General features: G+C 45.2%; 1 protein-coding gene across 1 annotated transcript in view; it reads right to left on the bottom strand.

Moving 5' to 3' along the window:
- LOC116908268 (solute carrier family 5 member 4A-like) overlaps positions 1-23,979 on the bottom strand; it is a 97,624-nt gene extending 73,645 nt beyond the window's left edge. Inside the window, 8 exon segments of the mRNA XM_032911517.1 lie at positions 9,885-9,932; positions 9,935-9,963; positions 10,760-10,866; positions 16,972-17,076; positions 18,309-18,368; positions 20,964-21,068; positions 23,020-23,091; positions 23,845-23,979. Coding sequence (XP_032767408.1) covers positions 9,885-9,932; positions 9,935-9,963; positions 10,760-10,866; positions 16,972-17,076; positions 18,309-18,368; positions 20,964-21,068; positions 23,020-23,091; positions 23,845-23,979 — 661 coding nt within the window.
- Between the last annotated feature and the right edge of the window lie 3,587 nt (positions 23,980-27,566).

Here is a 27,566-nt window from a genome sequence, read left to right as displayed (position 1 = left end):
AGAGAGAGAGAGAGAGAGAGAGAGAGAGAGAGAGAGAGAGAGAGAGAGAGAGAGAGGGCGCGAGCAGAAGACAAAGGGCGGACGCCAACATAATAATGCCAGTTTACAGCAAGCCCATAGCCTATATCAACTTCAACGGAGATAAAGCATTTCCACTAAAATCAGAAATAAGCAAGGTTGTGTACTCTCCCCATGCCTATGCAGTATAATACTTGAAGTTCTGTCTAGAGAAATAAGGCAAATGGAGGGGCTCACGGGGCTGTACATCAAAAGGGAGGAAGTCAAGTATCTTTATTTACAGATGGTAAAATAAATATATATGTAAGTGACCCTAAAAATTCCATCAGGAAACACCATTAACTGCCAAACACTTCCAGCAAAGCAGTTGAATACAAAATTAACCCTCAAAAATCTGCAGCCTTCCTATTTACAAGTGATAAAAGGACTGAGCAGGAAATCAAGGAAAAATACCTTCCAACGATAGACTCTAAAGGTATCTAAAATATCTTGGGATAACTCTAACCAAGCACCCGAAAGACACGCGTGATACAAATTGAAACCTTAAGATGCTGAAGAAATTAATTGAAGAAGCTACCAGAAGTTGCAAAGATCTCCCATGAGTACGGATGGGTAGGATTAATATAGTAAAAACAGCCAACCTACCAGGAGCAGCCTATAGGTTCAATACGGTTTCCGCCAAAATGTCAACACAGTATTCAGCGGACAAACAAATTACTGAGGTGAAATCTTCTGGGACGTATTTTCTGAGAGCACGAAGAAGCTGTTCCAGAAATAGCCAGGGTTGTACCTCATGCTGGCATCTGGATTTGGTAATGACTAAGAGTCACCCAGATGGTAATGGTCCTGAAGCACGAAGGGGTCAGGGAGAGCATCTGAGGCTCCTCACTGGGAGAGGCCCGGAGAGGCCATGGGTGAAGGTGCAGTGGCCGTGGCAGTTGAGGCTTGACACCAGGAATAGAGAGCCTACTAGAGGCTATCGGTGAAAGTGCAGCCTAGTTATAGCAGAAGACCCCAGCGACTTAGAGATGTCAGTACCATGGGATGACCAGCAAGAATGGCAGCAGCAGTGGGGCGGAGTCAACCAGAGCCTAGAGTGCTACAGAGGGCGGGGCCTGAGATGGGACTCAAACCCTTTGGAGGAACCCGGAAGATCATGTGTAGCTCCCAGACACTGGAACAAGAAGCCAAGACGCTGACGTTGCCTTGAAGACACCAAGCTGTGGGCCAGAGCTGTGGGTTACCCACTTGAGGAAAGCCGATTTCAGGGACTGGAAGTGAGTGTGTTACAGGCAACAGAGCTGAAAGGAGTCGGACAAAAACCATGGAGATGAAGAGTTTGGAGTTTGCCTAGCTGGATTTTTGGTCTTGGTTTGGACCAGTATTTCCTTACTATGGGATCTTGGAATGTTAATAGATATCCTTTGATATTACAGGTATTTGATTTGCTTTTTGCTTTTGATTTTATAGGGAGTTACAGATAAGAGGTTGCAGGAACATCAGAAGAGACATTGAACTTTGGACTTTTAAGCATTGTTGAGATGTCGATAGACTATGGAGACGTTTGAAGTTGGACTAAATGCTATAAGCCTATGGGGGCCAGAGAGTGGAATGTGGTGGTTTGAATAAGTTTTGCCCCCATATACACATGCGTTTGAATGCTTGGCCCACGTGGAGCGGCACTATTAAAGAAGGTGTAGCCTTGTTCAAGTAGGTGTGGCCTTGTGGGAGGAAGTTTGCCACCATAGTGGTGGGCATTGATGTCTCCCATGCTACTGCTTCTCCCAAGTGTGGAATGAGAGTCTCCTGGATATCTTCAGATCAAGATGTAGAGCTCTCTGCTCCTCTAGCACCATGCCTGCCTGCACACTGCCATGGTTCTTGCCAGGATGATAATGGACTAAATCTGTGAAACTCTAAGCCAGCCCTAAATTAAGAGTTGCCATGGTCATGGTGTCTCTTTGTAGCGATGAAATCCTAACTAAGACATGCACCTCCCCACACACACCAGCAGCTCACCAATCTATCCCTGACAAATTCTACCACTCCCCACGGTGCCCTTCTACCATATTCTCTAAACTTCTGGAAACAGGACTCGGTGTTTCAAATGCCTCCAAGGATATAGGCAGAGTATAAGGACAAAGGAAACAGTGTGAAGTAAGGCAAACTGATTTTAATATCCCTGGCACCTCTGTTGAAGCTGTTTTCTCAACCTGAATTTCTCCTTCTGTTTCTACCTAGAATCCGTTTCCTATTTTAGTAAGGTTTTGCTACATCTTTTTTTTTTTCCTTTTCTTTTCTTTTTTTTTGGAGCTGGGGACCGAACCCAGGGCCTTGTGCTTGCTAGGCAAGCGCTCTACCACTGAGCTAAATCCCCAACCCCGGTTTTGCTACATCTTAAAAATACTTGGGACTGGCTCAACCGTCAGGAAGGAGCACTTGCTGTTTGCTCTTGCAGGAGACGCGGGTTTGCTTCCCAGTATTCACATGGCCACTCATTACCCTGTACAACTCAAGTTCTGGAGGACCTGACGCCATCTCCTGGCCCCCGTGGGTACTGCATGCATGCGATACAGTGGCCACATACAGGCCAAGACACGAACCCGGAAAATAAAATCTAAATTTAAAAGAAATGAAATTTGTAATGGACTTGCTCGAATTCAAAGGTAAACTGGAGATTAAAGAGTGCGCGACTTGCAATAGCCTGGGGGAGCGTGATCATCCCGACATCTCGCATGAAAGAATATGAGGCAGCAACTGGGTGCCCACACGATGCAGGCTGACCTTCACGTGGGACATGTTCTTGCCACACAAGCAGCGCTGTACAATGACACCAGAAACCATGAGATGGAAGTGAGACAACGGAAGCAGTGTCGGCTCCGCTGAGGTTTGAAACTGCGGTAGAGAAGATGGCGTGGAGGGAGCTTGGGCTCCTGGAGGTGCACTGATTTAAGAACTATTTAAATTGTATACTATGAGCCTACATTCCCCGAGCAGGAGTTATCCCTCACATTATCCTGCATATGACTAATGTATCGAGTCTTGGTCTATGGATGTCAACATATTATGCCATAGGTAAATATTTTTTTTTAAACTACTGCCAAGAGAGATGAAATCTGGACAGGTTGGCATGGGTTCCTTTAACCCCAGTCCTCTATACCTAATGGGGAGAGATAGGAAAATCACTTGGAAACTTGCAGCCCGCTAATGACATGGAAGCAGTGAAAACAAAAGGAATTGCTTCTTGGTCACCCTTCAAATAAGGGTGTCCTCTGACCTCCACAATTACATAGTGACAGGTTCCTTCATCTATATTCCACAAGAATGCATTCCATGTCAGACGCAAATAACAAGCAGCAATCCCCTAACATGGTGGTAATGCTGCCTGCCCTGTGTCATGCTTTGGAGTATGGATTATACTGTGAGCATCGTTTAGGATCTTTCAATATTTGCTAAGGTCATTAGCACTCTTTATTCATCTTACCTGCTGCTGTGAAGCATGAAAGTCGAGACATGGTAGATCCTGAGGCAGCTCATGTAGACTGTTTCCATGTTCTGGGACGCACAATACGACCATACTGGTGATGGGTGGCTACCTCGAAGAAAGAATGCCGCATTGATTTAAATTCCTACCTAGATTACAAATCTATTGAGAGTTATGAAGAAGCAGAATCTATAAAATGAAAGAAGCTCTAGAATGTTTTATGTACTTCTCTTCCTCCCCCGTTTTTTCGATGTTGTTGGGGGTTTCAAAGCCAAGTGTATGTACTCCAGGCTCTACTAACAATCTCTTCAGCTCAGCCTACACTAATTGCCTAAAAATAGGGTTACTTTCTTCAGATTAATTGCCTTAGTTAGGTGTCTCTTGCTACGATAAAACAATACAACCAAAAGCAATTTGGAAAGGAAATTATTTATTTCACTTTAGCTAACTAAGGTTCTGCCACTGAGGAAGCCAGGAAGGAATTCCAAGAACCTGGAGGGAGGAACTGGAGCAGAGGCCATGAAGAAATGCTGCTTACTGCCTTGATCCTCATGGCTTGCCCAACCTACTTTCTTAGTCGCCCAGGTCAGCATCCTAGAAGGCAGCCTACAATGAACTGGAATTTTCCACATCAATTCTCAATCAAGAAAATGTACCACAAAGCGTGAGGGTGAGCTGGTTGTGACATCTATCATCCACATTGATCATCCAGGTTGACCTGGCTGATCTGGCTGGCTAGGCTGGTCTGCTTCCTCCCTCAGGATCCATATACATCCCCGTCCCTCCTGGAAGCTTGGAAGGTGGAAGGGAGGACCTTCCCAAACAGGGGAGGACTGATCTTCGGTCCAAAAGGTATATAAGTAGCTACGCTCCCCCTGCTAGACCTCAAACAAGCCCTCAAGAAAATGTACCCACAGGCTGTAGAAGGAATCTCTTGTATAATGTGTAAGCTACTTCACCTATCAATAAAATCCTATGGCCTATAGGAAAGGGGGAGATAGGCGGGACATTCCAAGGAAAGTTCAGGATAGAGCCAGGTGTGGGAGGATTGCCCCCAGACATGAAGGAAAATAGACACATGAAATCTAAGCGGAGGTAACCAGCCACATGACAGGACTTAGACTCAAACAAATGGAATATTAAGTTATGAGGCAACTGTGGGACATGTGCTTATGGCCAAGGTATTTGTAAATATATTTATCTCAAAGTCATTGTTCAGGGAACTAGGGTTAGGAGGAAAATTTCATTTTACAGCAGTTTTTTCTACAAGCCAGTCTGATGGGTTTTTTTTTTTCCTCTAACTGAGGTTCCCTCTTCTAATATGGTTCCAGCTTGTATCAAGTCAGTGTAAGACTATGCAGCAAAATTGACCCTTTGCAACTTGACCCACAAACACATCGCTATTCAACTACAATCATTTTTTCTTGTTTGTCCCCAAGATCTCATATTAATAATAATATCAAGCTCTTAAATATTCCAACTTATAAAAGTTCCCCACAGCCTAAAATTTTAAAGTGTGGTTTCTTTTTTAAAAAAAAAACCAAAACTAATTTCCCCCCCTTTTTTTTTTTTTTTACTGAAATACATATGCAGTTCTTAACAGAACTGGGAATAATCATAGTCACAGTCAGACCAAAGCAACACTAAGGATCAAAATTATTACGTTCCAGGGGCTTGATGCCTGGGACCCCTCCTCATCTTCTGAGCTGCTAATGCGCTTTGGCAATAGCTCTTCATAGGACCTGCTCTCTGAAGCACACACAGCTTCTCTCTCAGGCAGTTTCCACCCCATTCCTATTTCCGTCCTTGGTATCCTCTTGATCCTGCATCTCCAAAGTGCTGGAGGCTCCGACGAAACTGAGTTGCACCCACACCGCTAGCATGTTCTGCTCTCTCTTGGGGCACTCAGATTTTACCACATCATACCAGTTCTCCACTTCTTCCCAGGACTCTCTCAATCCTGGGGTTTCTACTGTAACTAAAGCTGCACTTTTTACCCAACCGCTCCACTGTCCCTCCACCAGCCCAGCCTCAGCGGATCTCCCACGACTTTTGTCATGACTCAAAACCAGTTCTATCTGGAAAAACTATTACAAATTGTACTAAGTTTGGCTGCCAGCACTAAGGTGCATTCTTAATGCCTCTGGACCACAGTTTCTGTATGTTGACACGTGAGGAAAGGCTTCCTGGAAGATTTCCTTGCCTCATTGATGTGGTTGATTCTTAATCATTGATAATTTCTCAGCCCTGTTGTTGCAGCCATTATCTCTAATAAACAAAGACAGTGGAAGCTTGCCTTATGAAGTTTCAGAGGAAGTCTGAGGGTCCTTAAGGACACCATTAGATATTTAAAAAGTGGACAGAACAAAGGGTGGGTTCTGAGAGCATTCATTTCTAATGAAACTAAGGTCATGTCTCTGTTTATGGTTCATGGGTCAGAAATGTCATAAATAAGGAAATAATTGGTTTAGAAGAGCCTACTGTGTTTGCTTCTAAAGGGATGTGATTCAGGGCAGGGTATGGCATGGAACAGCTGTTCTTCATAAATCTTGTAAAGGCATTTGGATTTGAAAATTATGTTTGTGTGCAGAAACTAGATCCTAGTGTGTGGGGCAGAGGGCAGTGAAAGGTACCCTGATTCCTGGTCGAGACAGGTCGAATCCTCAGGAGACCCTAAAAGGGATGGCAGGTGCATTCCTAGTCTCAAGTCCTCACTAGCTGCAGACCCCCACAAACCCATTTAGAGAGGTTGGAGACAGACCAATCATGTCGAGAAATGCCCCGAGCCCCTCCTCCACAGGTGAGGACGTGACCCCAGGACACTTAGGCTCAAGACAGATCAGTCGTAGAGACAGGACCACGCCCCCAAATATGTAGATGAGGTCTTCCCAAGCTCTCAGGCCAAACCAATAGGAAGTACCTGCTGTCGGACACTGACCCAATCGGAAAAACTCTATTTAAAGGTCCTGTTCAGAATTAAAGGTGTGCAGGAATTATCCCATCGTCTGAGAGCTTTTGTCATAAGAGCTATAATATCACTGCTTGGGGAAGAGATCTGCTCTCCCGAAATCACCGGCCGGAAGCTCCTGCACCCATCATCGCTGGCTAGTCAGTCTCCTGCTGGCTCAGCCCAGCCCGAGAAACCAAAGCGGCAGGCAGTGATGGAAAGAAGGACCAGCAGCTGGGGGTGGCGGAAGCTGTTCCCCCTCCCAGCCTGAGCTCTCTCTGCCTCGCCTGAACCTGAGCACCTAGCTGGGTGAGAGATCGCTGTGAAGAGCACCCCAGCACCGGAGCCCTACACTAGTGCTTTTCTGTGGGATGAAAAGGAAGAACACAAAGTGCAGGCCGACAGGAACCGGATGTAGATCTCTCCTGAGAGACACAGCCAGAATACAGCAAATACATAGGCGAATGCCAGCAGCAAACCACTGAACTGAGAACGGGACCCTCATTGAAGGAATCTTAGAAAGGACTGAAAGAGCTTGAAGGGGCTCGAGACCCCATATGAACAACAATGCCAACCAACCAGAGCTTCCAGGGACTAAGCCACTACCCAAAGACTATACATGGACTGACCCTGGACTCTGACCTCATAGGTAGCAATGAATATCCTAGTAAGAGCACCAGTGGAAGGGGAAGCCCTTGGTCCTGCCAATACTGAACCCCAGTGAACATGATTATTGGGGGGAGGGTGGTAATGGGGGAGGATGGGGGAGGGAACACCCATATGTCTGGAAGGGGAGTATGAGGGGTTAGGGGTTGTTAGCCCAGAAACTGGAAACCAAAGGGATAACAATTGAAATGTAAATAAGAAGGGGTTGGGATTTAGCTCAGTGGCAGGCGCTTGCCTAGCAAGCTCAAGGCCCTAAGTTTGGGTCTCCCACTCGGGGGGGGGGAGAAATATAAATAAAATACTCAAGTTAATAAGATGAAAAATAAATAAATAAATAAATAAATAAAAAATAAAACAAGGAAGGACAGCAGTCCTCTCTCTCTCCCCCCCTCTCCCTCCCCCTCTCTCATGCGTACACGCATGCCCACTCAGTCACTTACTTGGTTTATGCACCAGTACCACAACGCTGTAATAGGCATTCCAAATGCCGTTCCCGGCCACGGGATGTCTCCAGTGACAGCGTCTCGGAAGATGTGGAAGGAGTCAGGCTGAGGGGTGTAACGCACTTGGGGCTGATTGTCAAGGTTGTCCCCTCCACCACAGAGGATGGCATTCATGCTTCTCTGTAAAGCTCGTATCCTCCGACTTCAACAAATGCTGCAAAAGCCCCAGAGGAATAAAATACCTCTTGCACATCACGGAGAGCTGCTGTCAGATGATTATCCCCTCAAGTGGAGGTCACACAAACCATCCGGGACCTTCTCTCCTGACCCACACGCCTTCCTAGTGTCTCCCCTGGCAACAGGTCAAGTTCAGAAAGCTCGAAAGCAAATGATTATTACACGTTTTCCTTACCACACTCTCCCGTATTTCTCTGAGTATCTAGCATCAGGGTAAAAATTAGAAGTGTCAAGCAATAGGTTGACCCGGGTGCCTCACAAGCACGCGGGACAGAGACAAACCTGACGGTAAATTCACAGAGCGGTCCCCCGTGAAATTAGCCACCAGGAATCTCAACTCTTTGGTAAGGAGCAGAAAGCAAAGGCCTTCAAACCTTATGCATACCTTTTTGGTGCTATGTTTGATTACGGTATGATAGAACACTGGGAAAGAAGAGAAGGAGGGTAAGCCTTGGCAGCAAGCTAGATGATGAGGGGAGATGGTGAGAGAGACGACTACAGGTCTGGCATGGCTGGTCAGGAGTCAGTAATAGTCGACGTGAGAAAAATGAGCCAATAATTCTGCAGCTACCGAGTATGAAGTTCCGATGATGCAGAATTCATCAGAATAGTGGAGGCTGGAGAGATTAACCTGGAATCCCATCACTAAGTTCAAACAGCAGGGACCAGGGAACAAGAAGGGCATAGGAATTCTGGATAACTGTGTGTAATGCATACAAAGAATGGTCTCTAGCACCGGCTTCCAGAAGCGCACCGTGCGACAGAAAAGCTTTCTCATGAAGGATGGGGTTGTTTGAATATCTGTTGCCCAAGATGGGGAGCTGGGTAAATGAACTGAATTTAATTTGATATCCAGATTACGTTGAGGTCTCCATACCAGTGTGGAATTGTTGTTGTTGTTGTTGGTTTTGTTTTTTGGTTGCTTTTTGTTTGGTTTGGTTTTTTTTGTGTTTTTTTTTTTTTCCAGTTTCTGCTTCATAGACTTCAAGCTCTGTGAATGGACCCATGCACGTTCAAGATGGCTTTAGTGCATCTTATTGGATGGAGCCTGGGGACTTCAGAACTGGGGAGAGACATTTACTCTCACCTGGTCTTTTTTTTTTTGTTGTTTTTTGTTACATTTGTAGATTATCTAGGCAGGGTACCATTTTAAGATAATCTATGCAGGACAGTTAACAATCACCAAGCACTAAGCCAATTAAGAGGATAGCACACCTTTACTTATCTTGCTGACAAGGAGTGGTTTGGACCTCAGAAATCTTGGGAGCTAAAAATAGGACAACTAGGGCTTTCAAAGTCAAAAAGGCTGTGAGCACATCCCACCACGCAGGCTAAGGCTTTTTGGTTTTGTTTGTGCTTGTTTACAAAAGTACCTTTCCTCAGGAGGAAAAGAGGAAACCCTTTAATTTGTTAAAACATCATATAACACACAAGTCCTGTCTTGGGAGGGAACCTTTGATCTACATCAAGAATCTCTCCAGCATGGAAAAAGGAATCCCCACCCCCATATTTATCTTTTATTTTTTTGAAGACAGGAGACAGCATTTATTTACATGCCAGATGAGGAGTGGGGAGAAAATGGGGTCAAGATTACCTGACCTTGCCTTGGCCACTTCAATGCAGAAGAATGTAGAAAGATTAGATTCGCACACTGAATTCATTAATGCTCCTTACCACCAAGATAGGAGAAGCAGACAGTGAAATCACAGAGAAAACGCCAAGCCGTGTGTTGTGCACCCTAACGACGTACTGAATAAAGTGGGTTTTTTTCCTCTCATAACAGACATTCCAACCTAGCCTCCCCTCCCCCAGGATCTGCTGCTCTTCTGTTTCCCTTCAGAAGAGAGCAGGCTTCCCAGGGATATCAACTGATACCCCTGGGACATAACAAGACACAAGGAGACTAGGCACACACCCGCTGTTTGATACAATAAAGCAAGGAGAAGGTAGGCAAATAAAATACGTCCATGATGGGGATTATATAAAATGACAGGAAAATGGGGGCCAGGAGAATCTGAAGGAAGCATCATGAGAAGGCAGAGAGAGAGAGGCAGGAATCTAGGGACCCGTGCACTCAGTCCTGGCTTACCGTATATCATGAGAATGAAGGATCCAACCAACATGATGATGGCCTGGAGGTGTCAGTGTAAATCACAGAGGCCAAGCCCTGGGGAAGAAAGCCAGTGGTTTTATCCCGCGGCTTGTGGATTTGCCTCATAACCCTCTCCTCAGCCTGAATGCATCAAGAAGCATTTTCTTAAACGTAGGAAGATACATCCAAGCTCCCGGCTGCTAGGAGCGAGCCTCTTACTCCAGCTACCTGGGAGGTCGAGGCAGATGATTGTGAGCCTCAAGGTCATCTCAGGCCCAGACCAGCTCAGGGACAGACAGGGTGATGTTGGTTTTGTAACCAAAAGCAAAGCAAGAAACTGAGAAATCTCCTGGCTGGGTCACAAGCTCAGTTTATCCTTTCTCTTACCTTGTTCTCTATCTTGTTCTGTTTTCTCTTTCTTTCCCCTTTCCTCCCCTCCCCTCCCCAACTCCATCTGCCCTTTGCCTTCTCTTTGACTCTGGGGGTTATTTGAACTCTCAATCCTCCTGGCCTCAGCTCCCTTGACTCTGGGATTATGGGAGTTGACACCACACATGGCTTTATCTTGCATCTGTCTAACCGAAAGTTTCTCTTACAGTGTAGTTCTATTGCTCCATTCACTTATAAATATCAAGGAGGACATAGGGCAAACATTTGCTATCACAAAACTTCCCCCATTTCGCAGGTCCTTGTACTACGCCGTCTAGCAAAACCATTTTCGCTCTAGCGTGGGAATAAATCACCGTTCCCTTCATTGAATACCTTATGGAGTGACTGTTTTCCTGTGGTATGATCTAGGCACAAACGCATGTGCACACACAGATCAACAGGGGTGGCAGAACTCAGCAAAGGACAAGGACCCAGACGACTCACCGGTGATGGTGAAGACGGCTGTGATAGCCAAGAGGATGAAGATCGCCAGGTAGAGGTCCAGCCCCAAAGCCAGCTTTATGAAGATGGCTCCAGAAAATATGTCTGCCTAGAGAGGGAACAGCACGGATGGGGAAAGCAGGTATTTCCAGGCCTCTGGTTTCTTTTTTCAAGGCTCACAGGCCCCGCCCTCCTCTTCCTGGTGAACTCCTATACATCCCTGAAGACACTACATAAATATCCCCCAGGAAGACATTCACACAGCAGTGTCACTCACTGCTTACCTTCAAAGCCGTTCAGGTACTTATTAAATAAGGTGCCAAGGCCTAAGACTTCTCTCTGCTATGAGGTTTGGGGATGCTCATTAGTTTCCTATGAGAATCTCTGATTATGATGGATATAAGTATATATTCTTTTGATAAATGAGTATAGTGTATATGAGTGATGTGATGTGTGTGCACGCTCACATGTGTGCATTTATGTATGTGCATGTGTGCATTTGTGTGTGTGTCATACCCACATGTGTGTGCATTTGTGTGTGTACATACCCATGTGTGTGCATTTGTGTGTATACATACCCACATGTGTGTATTTGTATGTGCACATGCATGTATGCATTTGTGTGTGCATACTGGCATGTGTGCATTTGTGTGTGTGTACACTCACATGTGTGCATTTATGTGTGTGCATGTGTGCATTTGTGTGTATGCATTTGTGCATTTGTGTGTGTGCATGTGTGCACTTCTGTGTGTGCACATGCATGTATGCATTTCTGTGTGTGTGCATGTGTGCATTTCTGTGTGTGCCTGTGTGCACTTCTGTGTGTGCACATGCATGTGTGCATTTGTGTGTTTGCATGTGTGCATTTCTGTGTGTGTGCACGTGTACATTTGTGTGTGCATGTGTGCACTTCTGTGTGTGCACGTGCGCATGTGCACTTGTGTGTGTGTCTGTGAGTGTGTGTGAGAGTTTCTGTGTGTGCATGCACCTGCGTGTGTGTAGAGGGTAGAGGAGGAGGTCAGATATTCTGCTCTACCATTCTCCATCTTGTTCCTATGAGAGGATCTGTGAGAGAACTACAGCTAGGCAGTGGCATGGCACTCGGTAGGTGGCTTGGCCTAATGCTGCTTGGATTCTAATGTTCATTTGGGTCCTCCAAAACTGTTAGCACTTGACACACTAAGGGACCCTGGCCCCAATTAATTCTGATTGGTAAATAAAGATGCCAGCAGCCGATAGCTGGGAAGAAGAGTCATAGATGGGGTTTGGGTTGTCAGGACTTGGGATTATGAGGAAGAAGGGAGAGAGACAAGAGAGCTGCTGTGCCTTAGAAGAGTATGCAAGGGAGAGACAAGAGATGACGTGGGGTAGAGAAGCATGGAAAGCTCCCTGGGCTCTGGGCCAAGAGAATGTGGTCCAGAGGGATGACTAAGTGGAGTTAATAGCAGCCAAGATGGGACATAGAGATTAGTAAGTAATAACTCAGGGTTATCAGTAGAAGGTAGGTTCTCACAGCACGGAAGGTCAGCCACTGCCCAGCTATTGTGCTGCTTAAGGTGAATTAACATATAAAGACTGTGTTTGTATCTTTCATCTGAGAACATAAATGGCCTGAGGCATGAAGAAACCCTGCGCCAAGATTTATTAAAATATTCATACTAATAAGTGGCTATTAGCCCAAATGCTTGAATTACCCTAGATGCACAGAACACATGAAACTCAAGACAGATGATCAAAATGCGAATGCTTACTCCTTCTTTAAAATGGAAACAAGAATACCCTTGGCAGGGAATAGGAGGCAAAAGATTAAAACAGAGACAGAAGGAACACCCATTCAGAGCCTGCCCATGTAAGCCCATACATATACAGCCATCCAATTAGACAAGATGGATGAAGCAAAAAGTGCAGGGGATGTTGGCCGGAGAGCAGGAAAAGGGAATAACATTCAAAATGTAAATAAGAAATACTCAAGTTAATAAAAAAAAAAAAAAAAGAAAAAAAAAAAAACAAAAAAAATATTCATACTATAGCCCGTAAGCACACTGATCTCCCTGTGTTCCCTCTGCCTTGTCCTGTAGTTCTGGAGTTATAAGTGAGCACGTGATCGTGACTGGATTGTTGCTTGGGTGGGAGGTGTCGAGACTCAGGTCCTCATGCTGACATAGGAAGCATTGTCACCAATAGAGCCACTTCCCCAGCTCTCAACATATATTCTTAAGTTAGAATTTTTTCTCTTTTTTGGTGGGGTGGGGAAGGAGCAAATACTCAAAGGACCCTGCATCGTCCTACACAGACATTTATTCAACCATGTTTGCTGTAACTCTATTCATAGTAGGCTGGAAATTGGAAAACAAGCTAGATGACCATCAGCCGATGAACAGATAAAGGAATTGTGGTCCATTCACACAATGGAGTATACCTCAGCCATTTTAAAAAAGCATGAAATTTGCAGGTAAATGGATGGAACTAGGAAAAAAAATCATCATGAATGGGGTAACCCAGACCTCAAAAGACAAATAAGGTGTGTATTTACTTATACATGGATGTTAGCTGTTAAGTCTTCAATGAGCAGGCTACACGCTATATAATCACTGAGGTTAGGTACAGGGTAAGGGAAGGAAGGGCGAGCATCCCTAGAAAGGGGAAGTAGAATAGATTTCTAGAAAAGACTGGAATGGGAAATCAAATTGGGAGTAGAGGAAAGAGGGGAGTAAGGGAAGGAAAATAGGGGAGATGGGTAAAAGTACAAGCCCTTTGGGGGGGGGGTCATATGGAAACCTAATACAATAGAAGCTTGGTAAAATATATACAGATTTTGGAAGAAATCTAGATTGAATTTGCCAAGTAATGGGGAAGAAAGAAAAATCCCCATTTAGATATCTCTTGTTAGCAAACAAAACCTCTAGTTCCAGGATTGGGTTGCATCCCATTGACTTGTTAGCCGTGGAAACCCCTAAACAACCCAGGCTATTGACAAGGTATTGGTTGTTCTCCACAAACTGACGGTAAGGCCCTACTACTGAAGACAACCTCCCTACAATTCACCGAACGGGGAGAAGTTGAGCTGGTGCCTACCCAGAGCCCTGACTCCCACTGATTAGTGAGTGCAGTACTGGGAAATGCTCTGTATGCTACCAGAGAAGAAGTGTAAACACCTACCCAGCCACAAACCCAGTGATCTATCTGCTTGTCAGATATGCCGGTGCAATGGTGGCACAAAAGGTGGGGTAGTAACCAACCACCGTCTGATTGGAATTAAGAGCTACTCCATGAGAAGGAACCCATGCCTGACCCTTGGTGCTTGGGTGTTGAAGAACCCAAGATATTCCATGGTCGTACGGGAAATCCAATATACTCCTAAAGGAACACACCAATTAAATGACTTGTAGTAACGTTCTGCTGTACTCATACATCAGTGTCTCTCCAGCCATCCTCAGAGAGGCTTCCTATCGCAGCAGATGGGAACACATACAGAGACCCACAACTGAACAAGCTTCAGAGAACGTAAGAGCTTGCAACAGTCCATCCTAAGTGGGATGTCTCCATCAAATGCCTCCCTTCAGGCCTCAGGGAACTCTGAACCAGAAGAGGAAGAAGAAGAGGAGGAAGAGGAGAGGAAGTGGAAGAGAAAGAAGATAAGAAGGAAGAGGAGGAATTGGAGGAGGAAGAGAAGGAAGAGGAGTTGGAAGAGAAGAAGGAAGAGGAGGAGGAAGAGGAAGGAGAGGAGGAAGAGGAGAGGAAGTGGAGGAGAAAGAAGGAAGAGGAGGAGGAGGAAGAGAAGGAGGAAGAGGAGGAGGAAGAGGAGGAAGAGAAGGAAGAGGAGAAGATATTGTAAGAGCCAGAGTGGGTAGAGAACACTAAGGAAGCAAGGACTTCTAGACACAACAGGACTGACACATGAACTCACAGACACTGGATGCATGCATGAGACCTGCTCATGTCTTGGCCAGAGATGGTCCCAGTGCTGTCAGGGGAAGTGGACAAGTGACCCACCCCTAACCCATAAGCTACTTCCAATTGGTAACCAGTCACAAAGGGAAATTAGTCTTCACCAATGCCCAACAACAGAGGGCCAAAACGGACACAAACTCAGTGGAAATTTTTTTGGGAAGAACTTTTTTTTCTGTCTTACTACGCTTCATCTGAGTTTTATTTATTTTTTTTTATACTGAATAGATCTTTCCCTTATATAATATAGTTCCTGATTTTGTTTTTATAGGTTTTCTGTGTGTGTAAATATGTGTGACAGCATCTGTGTTTCTTGTGTATTTTTCGCTCTTTTCTGTTTGTTTTGCCCTATTATTATTATTACTATTACTGTTATTATTATAGATGCCTTTTTAAATCTAATGACAGAGAAAATAAAGGGTGTGGATTTGGGTAGATGGGAAAGTGGGAGCATCTAGGAGGAATTTGAGGGAGGGGAACCATAGTAAAACATACTGTGTGGGGAAAAAATGTATTTTTGATAAAAATAATAACTTTACGAGTGGGAAAATTAACTCATTAAAATAAAGTAAGGAAAAATCATCAGAAAAAGGACAAACAAAAGAAAACCATTTCTAATAAAGAGGAATTTTAAGGACTCGGGATTTTCTTTTGCTAAAAGAGACCATTTTGTAACAATTGCTAATAATCTTGGTAGGATTGTACCTTTTAGCTATGTCAATTTCCCAGTTCTGTGGTTTCCCAGGAGATGGGCAGGTTTCCTAGGAATTATGAACTGAAATACTTGAGGACCACAGGACATCCTGTCCGCTAATGATTCTCCACATATATGTTACTGAAGGTTGAGAACCTCGGTCCATCTTTTCTCAATCGTAGCAGGCAAGATTCTGAAAACTCCTCTATCTTAGGTTCTTGTATAGGTTTGTTTAATAAGTAGCCAGGATAGCATTGGCTATCAGGGTATATGTGTGTATAAACAAAGGAGTCTAAGGTTAATCATCATTAATATCACTCAGGCCATAACCTTGTAAGCATTGGGCCTGCTGCCATGCCATCAGCTAATCACAGGAAAAGCACGTGCACGGACTCTTGGACCCCGCCCAGCTTTCCTAGTCTCCCTTCCTCAGTTCCAACCCAGAACCATGCACTCTGAAAGGCCCCATCCCTCTAGGGATCCTTTAACCGCTGCCTTCTGTTTTGATACACACTCGTGATCTTTGGAACTATAAAGCTGTAGATGTCAGAGAGGATCTGGGCCATTAACAAGTCCTAGGCACTTGGAGAACACAGAGAACAAAGTCTCTGGCACCTGGGGTTGGGGCAGGGGGCACTCTTCTGCTTCTTCGAACCTTGCCACCTCAGGTTTAATGCAAGAGCCCTTTCCCACTCTACCTGGCAGGCACTAACACTGTTCCTGGTCGTGCAGATTTCTTGTCCTTACGTCTTCATAAGTAACCAAGTATGAATGTGCAAATCCTCATGGTCTTGGTGTGGGGCAACTCCTGTTGCTTGGGCATCAGAGCTCCATAAAGGGTAAAAGTGCTCACATGGCGTTAGGAAAGCTTGTAGCAGCCTGACCCAGCAGCTGACTTACTTGTAACAGTACCAGCCCAGCAGAACAGGGAAGTCAGCTGTTCTCTAACACTGACTCGGGTGTCCAGCTATAAGCCCAGATGTTTTCTTAACCACTGCTACATAAGGATAAATATGTTGCACTTTCTTTCCTCCTGGGCTGCTCAAACTTCAGTCATCTTTCATCAGAGGTAATTTCTAGGGAACAATTGTTTTAGCAAGACCATTTATGACACGGGTTTTACAAGGGTAGTCTTTGATAAGGCGAACTCAAATTGAATTAATGATATAAAGTACTTCTCTCCTAGATCAGTTATTTGATAGTTAAACTGGAAAGAAAGATATAAATCAAAGCTGGTTCAGAGAAAATATAGGCCGGACAAGCAAGAGGCATCTGTAGCAAGAAACCATTACTACTTGTGTGACTGACACTTACTCTTTGGCCGCACCTGCTTTTTTATACATAGAATGTTCTCCAGAGATGGGTCCACACTCTTGTGGTACTCCCAATGTGAAAATCCCTAGGCATGTGGCTACCCTGGGAATTTTCCATTCCAGGAAGTTTAAGGCATCGGGAAGTTTTGAACCTGCTATGCTTATTGGCTGCAGTCTGGACACACCAGACCCTGATTTTAGGAGATGGCCCCAACAAGCAAACTGTGGACTCTCCAATGCCAGGAGACAGGGAACTCACTGAGATCGTCAGTATCACGCAGATGAAGAGGGAGAGGACGGAGAGGTAGATCTGCAGCCTCTTGCCACCGAAGCGCTTCCTGAGATATTCTGGCATGGTCATCACCTGCAGAGACAGACAGCCACAGAGTTCAGCTCGGAGCCTGATGCATGCAGACGGTTTGACATCTACTAAATGACTACAGGTAGTTAAGCACTATGCAGGACATCTTGGGGATACAAAGGGGAGAGACATAATTCCTTGGCAGAGCGACAATTCTGGATTGAACCCAGGCATCGGAGACAAAGTCACAATGTCCTCCACGCTCCGATGTTCACTATGTATTACGAATTTTGCCAAATGATAGTCACTTTATTGAGTAATGAGGCAGCACAGCAAAATTAATATTTATAAAAATATATAGTGCATTGTGATATAGGTTATATATTGTCTATATTGTCTATATGTCTATCTATATTCTCTCTATATAGACTTTATGTAGCGACATATATGCATACACACATAAAATTGATTTTAAAAATTCGAAGTGTTCTATATGGTCTTGGAAATGGGAGGTACAGGGCTTTCAAGGATTCAAGAATCACGATCAGATTCCCATTTTTATGAAGTTGCACTTGGGCATCCAAGCGGACAATGGACTTGAACAAAAGTCCATGAACTCTGGGCCTGGGATGATAGGCAGTGAAGTGCTTGCCCTGCAGACACGAGACTGTCAGTTTGATGCCCAGCACCTGTGTAAAAATGCTGGCCATGCTAGTGTGGGCTTGTAAGCCAGCACTGACGAAGCAGACACAGGCTGTCCTCTGACCTCCATATATGCATGCATGCATGTGTGTATGTGTGCACACACACACACATACACACACCAATGTTCATGAAATCTTGGCTAGGAATGGTAGCACATGCCTTGTAATACCAGAATTTAGGAGGCATGGCCAGAAAGATCCAGCGTTAAGCCAGATCACCACTGAAGCACTTCTCTTAAGACATGCCCCTGATTCCAGCTCTGCTCTCTACCCTGGAGGGAGAGCTATGTGAGAACCAATATGGGCATCCTGCTTTCTGGAAACATTGCTCAAGAGTCTCGTACAGCTTTGAGGATGCTCTCTAGTCAGGTTTATGTCTACCACAGTGACGATCAGGCAGGGCCACCCCTGACTTCACCTACTGACAGTCACATTCGATCCTGGGGGACCCATGGGCAAGCAATGTGATGTTTTTTCTTCTTCCCTATAGTATTAGCAATAGGACCAACAATCGCAAGAACCCAGGTTTCAAGATTTAACCCGAAGAGCGAGTAGAGAAATAAACACGTGACAGATACGTCAGATACTCACCCCAGCCTTGATGTAAATGGGGACAAAAAACCACCCCAACACCAGCAGCAAGGCAAATGACTGTAAAATCCAAGGGCAACAATTAAAGGGGGTTTGGCTTGTGGCCTTATGAACGCTCAGCTCTGAATCTTAAGACAAACCAACCAACAAACAACTTAACCACTTTTCTTAGCTCCGGTCTAATATGATATTTATAATAATATAATACCTGATATTTGATAGGCAGATGTTAATAGAGTTTTGAGTTCCCTGGATTAAGAAAAGATCGCACAACCTTTGTCAAAAGCAAGAGGCAATTATACGTGAGTGTCAAAGCATTGTGAAAAGAAGCTTCTGGAAGAGGACAAACATCCCCAGGTCCCTTTAAGTCTTGCTAAATATATCCATGCTGTCGATACAGTCTGGCATTAAAATGCAGACCCAGCGCCCGCCATGTTCTTTCACAACTAGTGAGGTGGGTATAACCAGCAGTCATTATTATCGTAAATATGAAGGATGTGGCTTCAAGGTTAGAGAAATTCAAGGTCAAAAGCTATTAAAAAAAAAAAAACCTAGATGTCTGCAACCTATGAGCTATGTGCGATGGGTTATAGGTTGTTTTTTCCATACCGATGGAGGTGGTCTTCACTGTACAGTTTATGGCATTATCAAATCAAATCCCAGGCCACAAGGCTTATGTGGCCAAGTCTGGGTATGCCCTGATATTTTTGAGGTAAAAAATAGGCAAAAGCAACAGAACAACTTTCAGCCTTGGAAAGTCAGAGGCATTTGTAAGGGGCCCAAGTGACGTCACTTCCTGAGTCCATACCTAGGGTGATTTGTTTAAAGCCACACCGTAGTCCAACTCTGTCTATCCTACCAGTACCCACACATTTACAAAACAAACGTTAGAAAGGGTCTAAAAGGGGCCTGCGTGGTAGCTTAGTTGATAGAAGCACTGTCCATACAAGCCGGCTCACCAGAGTTTAAACCCCAGAGCACACAGTGGAAAAAAAATAATAAAAGAACAGACTCCTGAAATGTGACACAAGCATCGACAAGCCCTCATGGTGTGTGCCAACAACCCCTACTGTTACCTATGGTGGGTATGCTTCCGGTGTGATCTCTCTTTTAAAAATGATTTTTTTGAGAATTGCTGCAAGCATAATGAAGTCCTAATCTCCAAGTCCTCCTGTGTCTCTCACTGTCTCATGATCTATTTCAGTTTGTCATATATTCAGTTATCTTACTGGTGTGTGTGTGTATATGTGTGTGTGCGTGTGTGTGTGTGTATGTGTGTATGTATGTGTGTGTGTGTAGTGTATGTGTGTGTATGTGTGTGTATGTGTGTGTATGTGTGTGTGTGTGTTTGTTTGTGTGTGTGTGTGTGTGTGTGTGTGTGTGTGTGTGTGTGTGTGTGTGTGTGTGTGTGTGTGTGTGTTTTTATGTGTGTGTGTGTGTGTGTGTTTGTGTTTGTGTGTGTGTGTGTGTGTGTGTGTGTGTGTGTGTGTGTGTGACATGCACTACTGGCCCAGTCCATTTAATGCTGCTCAAATGTCTATGTGTTTAAGGTTGACCACCTGGTATTGTTTAACCTACCAAGAAAAAAAAAAGCCACAGGGAAACATAATTTACACAGAGTGATTCTTGAATGTGTCAAATGCTTCTGTCTCTGTCCTCTCCATACCACAGTTGGTGTGCATTTGTTTTTCCCACTTGATCATAAGCCGTGAAAACAGGAGATAACACTGTTCCTGTCATTTAAATATCTATTCGTTTTGAGGCAGGGTGTCATTAAGTAGCCGGGCTGGACTGGAAGTTACTAAGTAAACCAGATTATCCTGAACTCACAGAAATTTGTCTGCGTCTGCCTCGACCCCTCTGTCCCTTTCCTCTCGGCCTTTCTCTCTGCCTTTCTGTTTGTCTGCACCCCTGCCTCTTCAATCCTGCATCTCCCCCCTTGCCCTTGCCCTTGCCCTTGCCCCACCCCCATCCCACCCCTGCCCCTACCCTTCCAGTGCTGGGGTGAAAGTCCTAAATGCCTGACATACATTTCTCTCTCCTTGAGTCTATGGTGTGCACGAACACGTGTGGAGGTTCCAGGCTAATGACGAGAATCTTCCTCATTTGCTCACACCTTATTCTTTGAGGCAGAGGCTCTCAATCAACCTGAAAGCTCACAGGCACAGGCTAGTCTGACTAGCCAATTTGCCAGATCTCGTCTCCTCAGTGTTCACATGGCCTCTGTGGATCTGAACTCCAGTCCCCATGCTGCTCTGGCAAACGTGTAGCCACCTTGGAGTCTCTCCTCGGCATGCTTCTGTTTGCTTTGAATCCTCCCTTCTGGTTCAAGAATGGACACACACTGTGGCATCTCAGAAAGGAGACCTGTGAGCTCAAACAATCACAGGGACCAAGTGAAAGTGGGGCTTGAACTGTACGAAAGTGACATCCTGGCGGGAATGACTACCCAGGAAAAGAAGGTTATAGAAGCACTCAAGGACAAACAAAGAGCACACTGGGGGAGGGGAAAATAAAAACCAGAACAAAAACGGAGGACATCGGATAAGGACTCCTGGATACATTTTGTTGAAAACATGGATACATTTTGTTGAAAATACCCAGAGGTGGATTTGACTGAAAAGAACAAAGAGAAAGAGAGTTTCTGTCACTCACGTGTGACTCAAACGCTGTAACTGCGATTCCTGTAGCTGCACCTGTCCCAGCCAGGCCCACGAAGTGACCACTGCCAATGTTGCTGGCGAACAGAGAGGCGCCCATCTGCAAGGCAAGCCATCAGACTGACGACATGGTTCTCAACCTTCCTAAGGCTACCACCCTACAATACACTTCCTCAGGCTGTGATGAGCCCCATAAAATTATGGAACTGTGATTTTTTTTTTTTTGCTACTGTTACCAGTTGTAATGTGAATATCGGAAATGCAATGTATCTAATATATACCCTACCACCAGCGAAGGGGTTAGGACCCACAGGTTGAGAACCATTAGACAAAGGTTAGCTTTAAAAGATTGAAATAAGAGTCCTTGGATACAGGTAGGTGTTGAAAAGTATAGGTCCTGCTTCCTGCAGCAAAAGCAATGAACATCTGAGCATTCCAAAATCTAGTCTTTTACCGGTTATTCTGTGGCTCATGAGCCAAGAACAGGATTCACACGGAGAATAGTTAAAAGCCTTTCCGTCTGTTGGTTCATTTCATCTGAAGAGTGACGTGTACAAATTTTCAACGAGGTGGACGTTAAAATTCAGCATCCATCGGTCTTGCACTGCAACACAGTGCCTGGTTTCCTAGGCCACAGCACACGGATTACAGGTGCCTCGGGTAGCAGTGGTATCGTTGCGTGTCCATGATAGACTCGGACCTCTGAAGCCCAAGAGGCTTGCATTTAGGCCTTTTTACTGAAAAACCTGAAGAGCCTACTTTAAGAGAACATCAGTGTATCTCCAAGGGTTCTGCGTGGAGCCTCAGATTCCAGATCTCCTACCAGCACTGGATGGGGACAGACTCAAAGGTTCATCAGAGGGATTTCTCTTCCTTCTCACAGCCCCAGCCCCGGCTTTCTGTCCTTAAGGCAAGGAGAGTGCTCCTCGGTGGGCAGAGACTGGCTCTAGTCCTGATGGCAGAACTGGATCATGAGACCCTGCAGTGCTGTCTTTATCTGTTTTACACCCCTCTTTACATCATTCTTTGTGTGAAGATGTGAGAGCAGGTCAAGGAGGGAGCTGGTTTGCCACTCTAGGATTAGTTGAGGATCCCTTGTTTCCCCCCAAAAAAAGAATAGCAGGAAGCCAATGCTTATATCTGCTTCTATCACCCTCACCAGATTGTTAATTCCATCTCCCTTTATGGTATCTAGACAGGGCAGAGCATCTGTTGAAGGGAGCATTTACTGAGCACCCCCTGTATACCGAATCTAACCCAGATACTTTCTAGGTTCATGTAGGCGTAAGCTGACTCTACCACAATGAAACATGGGGCTGAGGCAGAGATATACCGAAACTCAGAAGAACAAAAAAATCTGGCGGGCAACCATCCAAGAGAATCACTGTGAACGTCGCCGCAGTGAACTGAGCCTGCAATCTGTTAGCGTGCAGAACAGAACAGGATGTGCAAGGCGGCACTGGAGTGATCAGGAAGTTAAGCTGACTCTGAAGTGGGTGACTGTGATCAGAGAGGAGATAATCTCCCAGGCAGGAGCAGGATTAGCTCAGGAGAGGGAGTAGAAAAGGGATTCGGGGATGTAATCAATGTTAAGAAGGGTTCTCATAAGAACCGAGGAGAGGCACACGAAATGGAACTGAATTGATAGGTCTGCAGAAGCCAGGCTAAAGGTGTTTTTAATTGATTATATGGTATGATCATTCTGGAATCCCAGATGGCAGTGTTAAAGTGGAGGATGTAGGGGGGGGAGCAGGGGAGGGAGAGAAAGAAGGGGAGAGAGAGGGGAAGGAGGAGGGGAGGGGGGAAGGGATGGGGAAGGGAGGGAGAGGGGAGGGAGGCAGAATGGGAAGGAGGGGGAGGGGAGGCAGAATGGGAGGGTGGGGGAGTGGAAGGGCAAGAGAGAAGGAGGAGGGGGGTGAAGGAAGGAAGGAAGGAAGGAAGGACAGACGGACGAATGAAAGAATGAAAGAAAGAAAAAGCTGGCAGGTACTCCTGCTACCACCATGACTTATCAACCCATGTGTATCCTCAGAAACCCCTGACCCACTTACTGGCCACCAAGTCATAGATCGACCAGCCAGAAAGAAGCCTCCAACAGTGCTTCGGTTTGTCTTCACCATTGCCTGAGCAAAAAAGGAAACAATGGGAAGGTTAGCAACTCCGAGTATGCCCAAGATCAAGGGAACCCTTGCAGCTGCTACACACAGTTTCAGCACCCCGCACCGCCATTGAGAGACGTGGCTTTGCAGGTCGAATGATGCAGCCATCAGTTTTTTTTTTTTTTTTTTTTTTTATTAACTTGAGTATTTCTTATATACATTTCAGTGTTATTCCTTTTCCCGGTTTCGAAACATCCCCTCCCCTCCCAGCCATCAGTTTTTAATGGACGTCGAATCACCTCAAGAAATTATGCTCGAAAACCCAAGATTTAATTTAGCTCACGAAAGCAGAATTTCACATCTGGAAAGCTGTCTTTGGGAGAAAAGTTTGCGCCTCAAAGTCAATACTAGAAGGAATAAACAATATAAAAGGTTTAAACCTCCCACTCGGTGAGCGAGAACATGAATGAATAAGTAGTGAAGAGAAGCAACTGAGATAAAAGAAACGGCCTTTGTGGTTTTGATACTGGGTGCTGGGCGTGCCAAGCACAGTGAGTGCAGCCAGCCCTGGCTGTGCTCAGAGCATGGTCTTGCTTGGAGAACGAATTCCTTCAGTGCAAATATCATTCATGCCACACACAGGCAAATTCTCCAGGCGGAAAGACAGTGATCCTTGGACAGACACTGTCTCCGGCCAACATTCCACTGCTCTACCCTGACATGTTCTCCCCTGTGACCTTAGGGCCCACCCAGAAATCTCACTGGGCTCCCACATACCCACACTCCAACAGCCATCACCACCACAAAGTAGATGACAATGACAGAGATATCAGCAGGATTATTGATGTTGTCTGACAGTGAAGACAGCTCTGAGCTTCCGGTGCTGGTGCTGACACTCGCTGTGCTGGCCATGGCTCTAGGCAGTGCTGTCCCCCTGGCAGGCATTGATACTTCTTTATATATATATAAGTCCTAAGTTAATGATCAGCCTCCGGTAGGAGGGGAAGAGAGCAGAGGCGGCTTCTGTGCACCAGAGACCTTTAAACCGTTTGCTCCTGTGTGTTCAGGCTCTCTCTCTCTCTCTAAGGTGACGAGTGCCAGCTTCAGTGGAATTGGAAAATCAAGGAGAGAAGCCAGAGCTGGGGACAAGCACTGGAGGTAGTAGACAGACGACAATTGGCCGCCAGTATAAAGACGCGCAAAGGGGAGATAAAGGAAAATACGGGAGGTGACAGGCAAGGACGGGACAAAGTCAGGCAGCATAGACGACAGAGGTTCCTTATCAGACAGATGAAATTCCTGGGGAAACTTGTCCACTGAAATTGAGGTTGCCCAGAGCAGGTTGTCTAAGTCGTAGGCTACACCAAGACCTCAGCAAGCTGTGCAGAAAGGGCAAGGGCTCCGCTGTACCACACGCAGAAGGATGTGGGCGGGGCTTGAGGTGGCTGAGTCAGACGCTTCGAAGAGTGAATGAAACCTCAAGCATGTGCTGGTGAACCTCATGGCTCAGGATCCGGGCTACTCGGAAGACACCTGGTTGGCCTTAGAAGTAAACCTTCAGAGCGTCCTCCCCCCAGCTTTCTAGTTAAATACGTGACGTAAAACTTACCTCCCACAAAAGCTGACAATGACCCTCCCCATCAACGCTGTTCCCACCAACACCGCTCCCGCCCCCCTCCCCGTTCTATAGGCTTCCCCTTTAATTCAGTTCCTTTTGCCATGCAGATGATCTTTAAATTTTTTTTTGTTTTGTTTTTTGAGATAAATGAATAGAGCTAGGGGAAAAAAGTCATTCTGAGTAAGGGAACCTAGGCCAAAAAGGACGAGTATGTTTTTCATATATATGGATAGTAACTTGTTAAGCGTTTGAAATGTGCATCACGAATCCAAATGATTGCAGAGGTTAGATACCTAGTAAAGGATTTGAGGAGGGAGAATTTCTTTTTTTCCCCCTCCATCTTTATTAAACTTGGGTATTTCTTATTTACATTTCAACTGTTATTCCCTTTCCCAGTTTCTGGGCCAACATCCCCCTAACCCCTCCTCCTCCCCATCCTCCCCCCAACAATCACGTTCACTGGGGGTTCAATCTTGGCAGGACCAAGGGCTTCCCCTTCCACTGGTGCTCTTATTAGGCTATTCATTGCTACCTATGAGATTGGAGCCCAGGGTCAGTCCATGTATAGTCTTTGGGTAGTGGCTTAGTCCCTGGAAGCTCTGGTTGGTTGGCATTGTTGTTCATATGGGGTCTAGAGCCCCTTCAAGCTCTTCTAGTCCTTTCTCTGATTCCTTCAACAGGGGTCCCGTTCTCAGTTCAGTGGTTTGCTGCTGGCATTCGCCTATGTATTTGCTGTATTCTGGCTGTGTCTCTCAGGAGAGATCTACATCTGGTTCCTGTCAGCCTGCACTTCTTTGCTTCATCCATCTTATCTAGTTTGGTGGCTGTATATGTATGGGCCACATGTGGGGCAGGCTCTGAATGGGTGTTCCTTCAGCCTCTGTTCTAAACTTTGCCTGAGGAAGGAGAATTTCTTAAAGAAGGGGAAAAAAGAATACACTGTTATGGAGATTCAAAGGGGAAGCTAGAATTGGGGGTTAACTAGGGAGAGATATGGAAACGAAGGGAAAGGAGGGAATGTGAGGAGAAAAAAATAACACAGAAAGGCCATTTGAAAACATGGAAGCCCACTGTAGAAGCTTCTAGAATATGCACATATGTGAATGTAATCAAAGTGGACTCAACGCATGATGGGGAGACAAGGTCCAATGAGATATCTTATGCCACCAAGTAAAATCCCCCAGTGCCAGGATTGGGCTACATCTTGCTGAATCACTGGCAAGGAACCCCATGTAAACCCCCAATACCACAGGGCATTGCCAAGGCTATTGGTTATCCTCCATAACCTGATGGTATGCTCTGTTGCTGAAGACAACATTTATTTGTGTCCTTGAACGTGGAGACGTCAAGCCAGTGCCTAGCGAGAACCTTCGCCCCTACTGACTAGCCTTCCTGATGCTGCAGAGTGCTCTGCGTGCTAGTGGAGAAGAAAGATGATTACCACAATCACCTAGCTACAAACCCTGTGACCTACAACGGTGACCCGCTTGCAAGATATAGCTGTGCAATAGTGGCACAAAGGTAAGGGGCGTAACCAACCACTTTGCGATGGAATTTAAGGCCAGCTCGATGAAATAGAATCTGTACCTGACAGTGATAAAGGGACTAAGGACCTGACTATCTACTAAACAGGAATAGGGGATAAAATAATACTATTATCTAGCTAAAAGAACATGGTAATAAAATGACTCCTAATGACCTATTAATATACCCTTACATCACCAACTCATAAGACAGAAGCTTTAAACCTATGAGCGTTTCTCTTAGAACTGCCTTCCTTACGTACTGAAGTCCTAACTAGACATGATAACCCACCAACAAAAACCTGTAGTATCAGGCATGGGTAGTTTCTTTTTTTAGTTTTTGGCCAATAGGGTCCCAAACCCAACTCCAAACATTACAGGTTATTTTCAAGGCTACTAGTTACCTTCCACAACCTAATGGTAAGATCTTATTGTAGACGTTACCTTATACTTATGTCATTAACGAAAAGAAATAGAGTTGGTGTTCAACAAGAAGCTTTACCCCTACTGGGAAGTAATTATTGTGCTTAAAAAAGGGGGGAGGGGCTAGAGAGGTGGTTCAGTGGTTTAGAGCACTGAATGCTTTTCTAAAGGTCCTGAGTTCAATTCCCAGCAACCACATGGTGGCTCACAACCATCTGTAATGGGATCCAATGCCCTCTTCTGGTGTGTCTGAAGACAGCTACAGTGTACTCATATAAATAAAAATAAATCTTTAAAAAAAAAAACGAGTAGTGAAGAAAATCACTCTCCAATTTTGCTCACCTACAAATCCCATGATCTACAATAGTGACTTTCCTGCAAGATATACCCACGGACATAGTGGAGTGAATGTCCTGAGAGTAACCTGCCAATGTTGGACTGGCTTTAAGAGCTGCTCCAAGAGATGGGTCCCATACCTGACATGGTCAATGACACCAAGAACCTGAAACAAGATAGCTCAGGAACCATGCTGGTAAACCTTTACTATAAGTCTACTGAATGAACAAAATGTCTCCTAGTGACATATGCTATAACCATAGCTGACTGAACCACTCACTAGTCCTCCTCAGATAATCTTCTTTTTGCAATAGATGGTAATTGGCACATAGATCCACAGTTGATTCACATTCAGAGAATTGGACTTGGAGCACTTAGCACTAAGTGGGATGTCTTTATCTTATCCCTCCCTTCAAAGGTCGGGGATTGTAGTGATTTGAATAAAAATGGCCATCACACACTCATAAATTCGAATGATCAGTCACCAGGGAGTGATGCTATTTGAAAGGATTAGGTGGTGTGGCCTTGTGGGAGGAAGTGTGTCACTGTGGGTGGGCTTTAAGGTCCTAAAGCTCATACAACATCCAGAATCTCTTCCA

This window comes from Rattus rattus, chromosome 8 (assembly GCF_011064425.1).
Source record: "Rattus rattus isolate New Zealand chromosome 8, Rrattus_CSIRO_v1, whole genome shotgun sequence".
Lineage (NCBI taxonomy): Eukaryota > Metazoa > Chordata > Mammalia > Rodentia > Muridae > Rattus > Rattus rattus.
The sequence above is the reverse complement of the archived record's forward strand: the minus strand, read 5'-3'. Positions and strand labels throughout refer to the sequence as shown.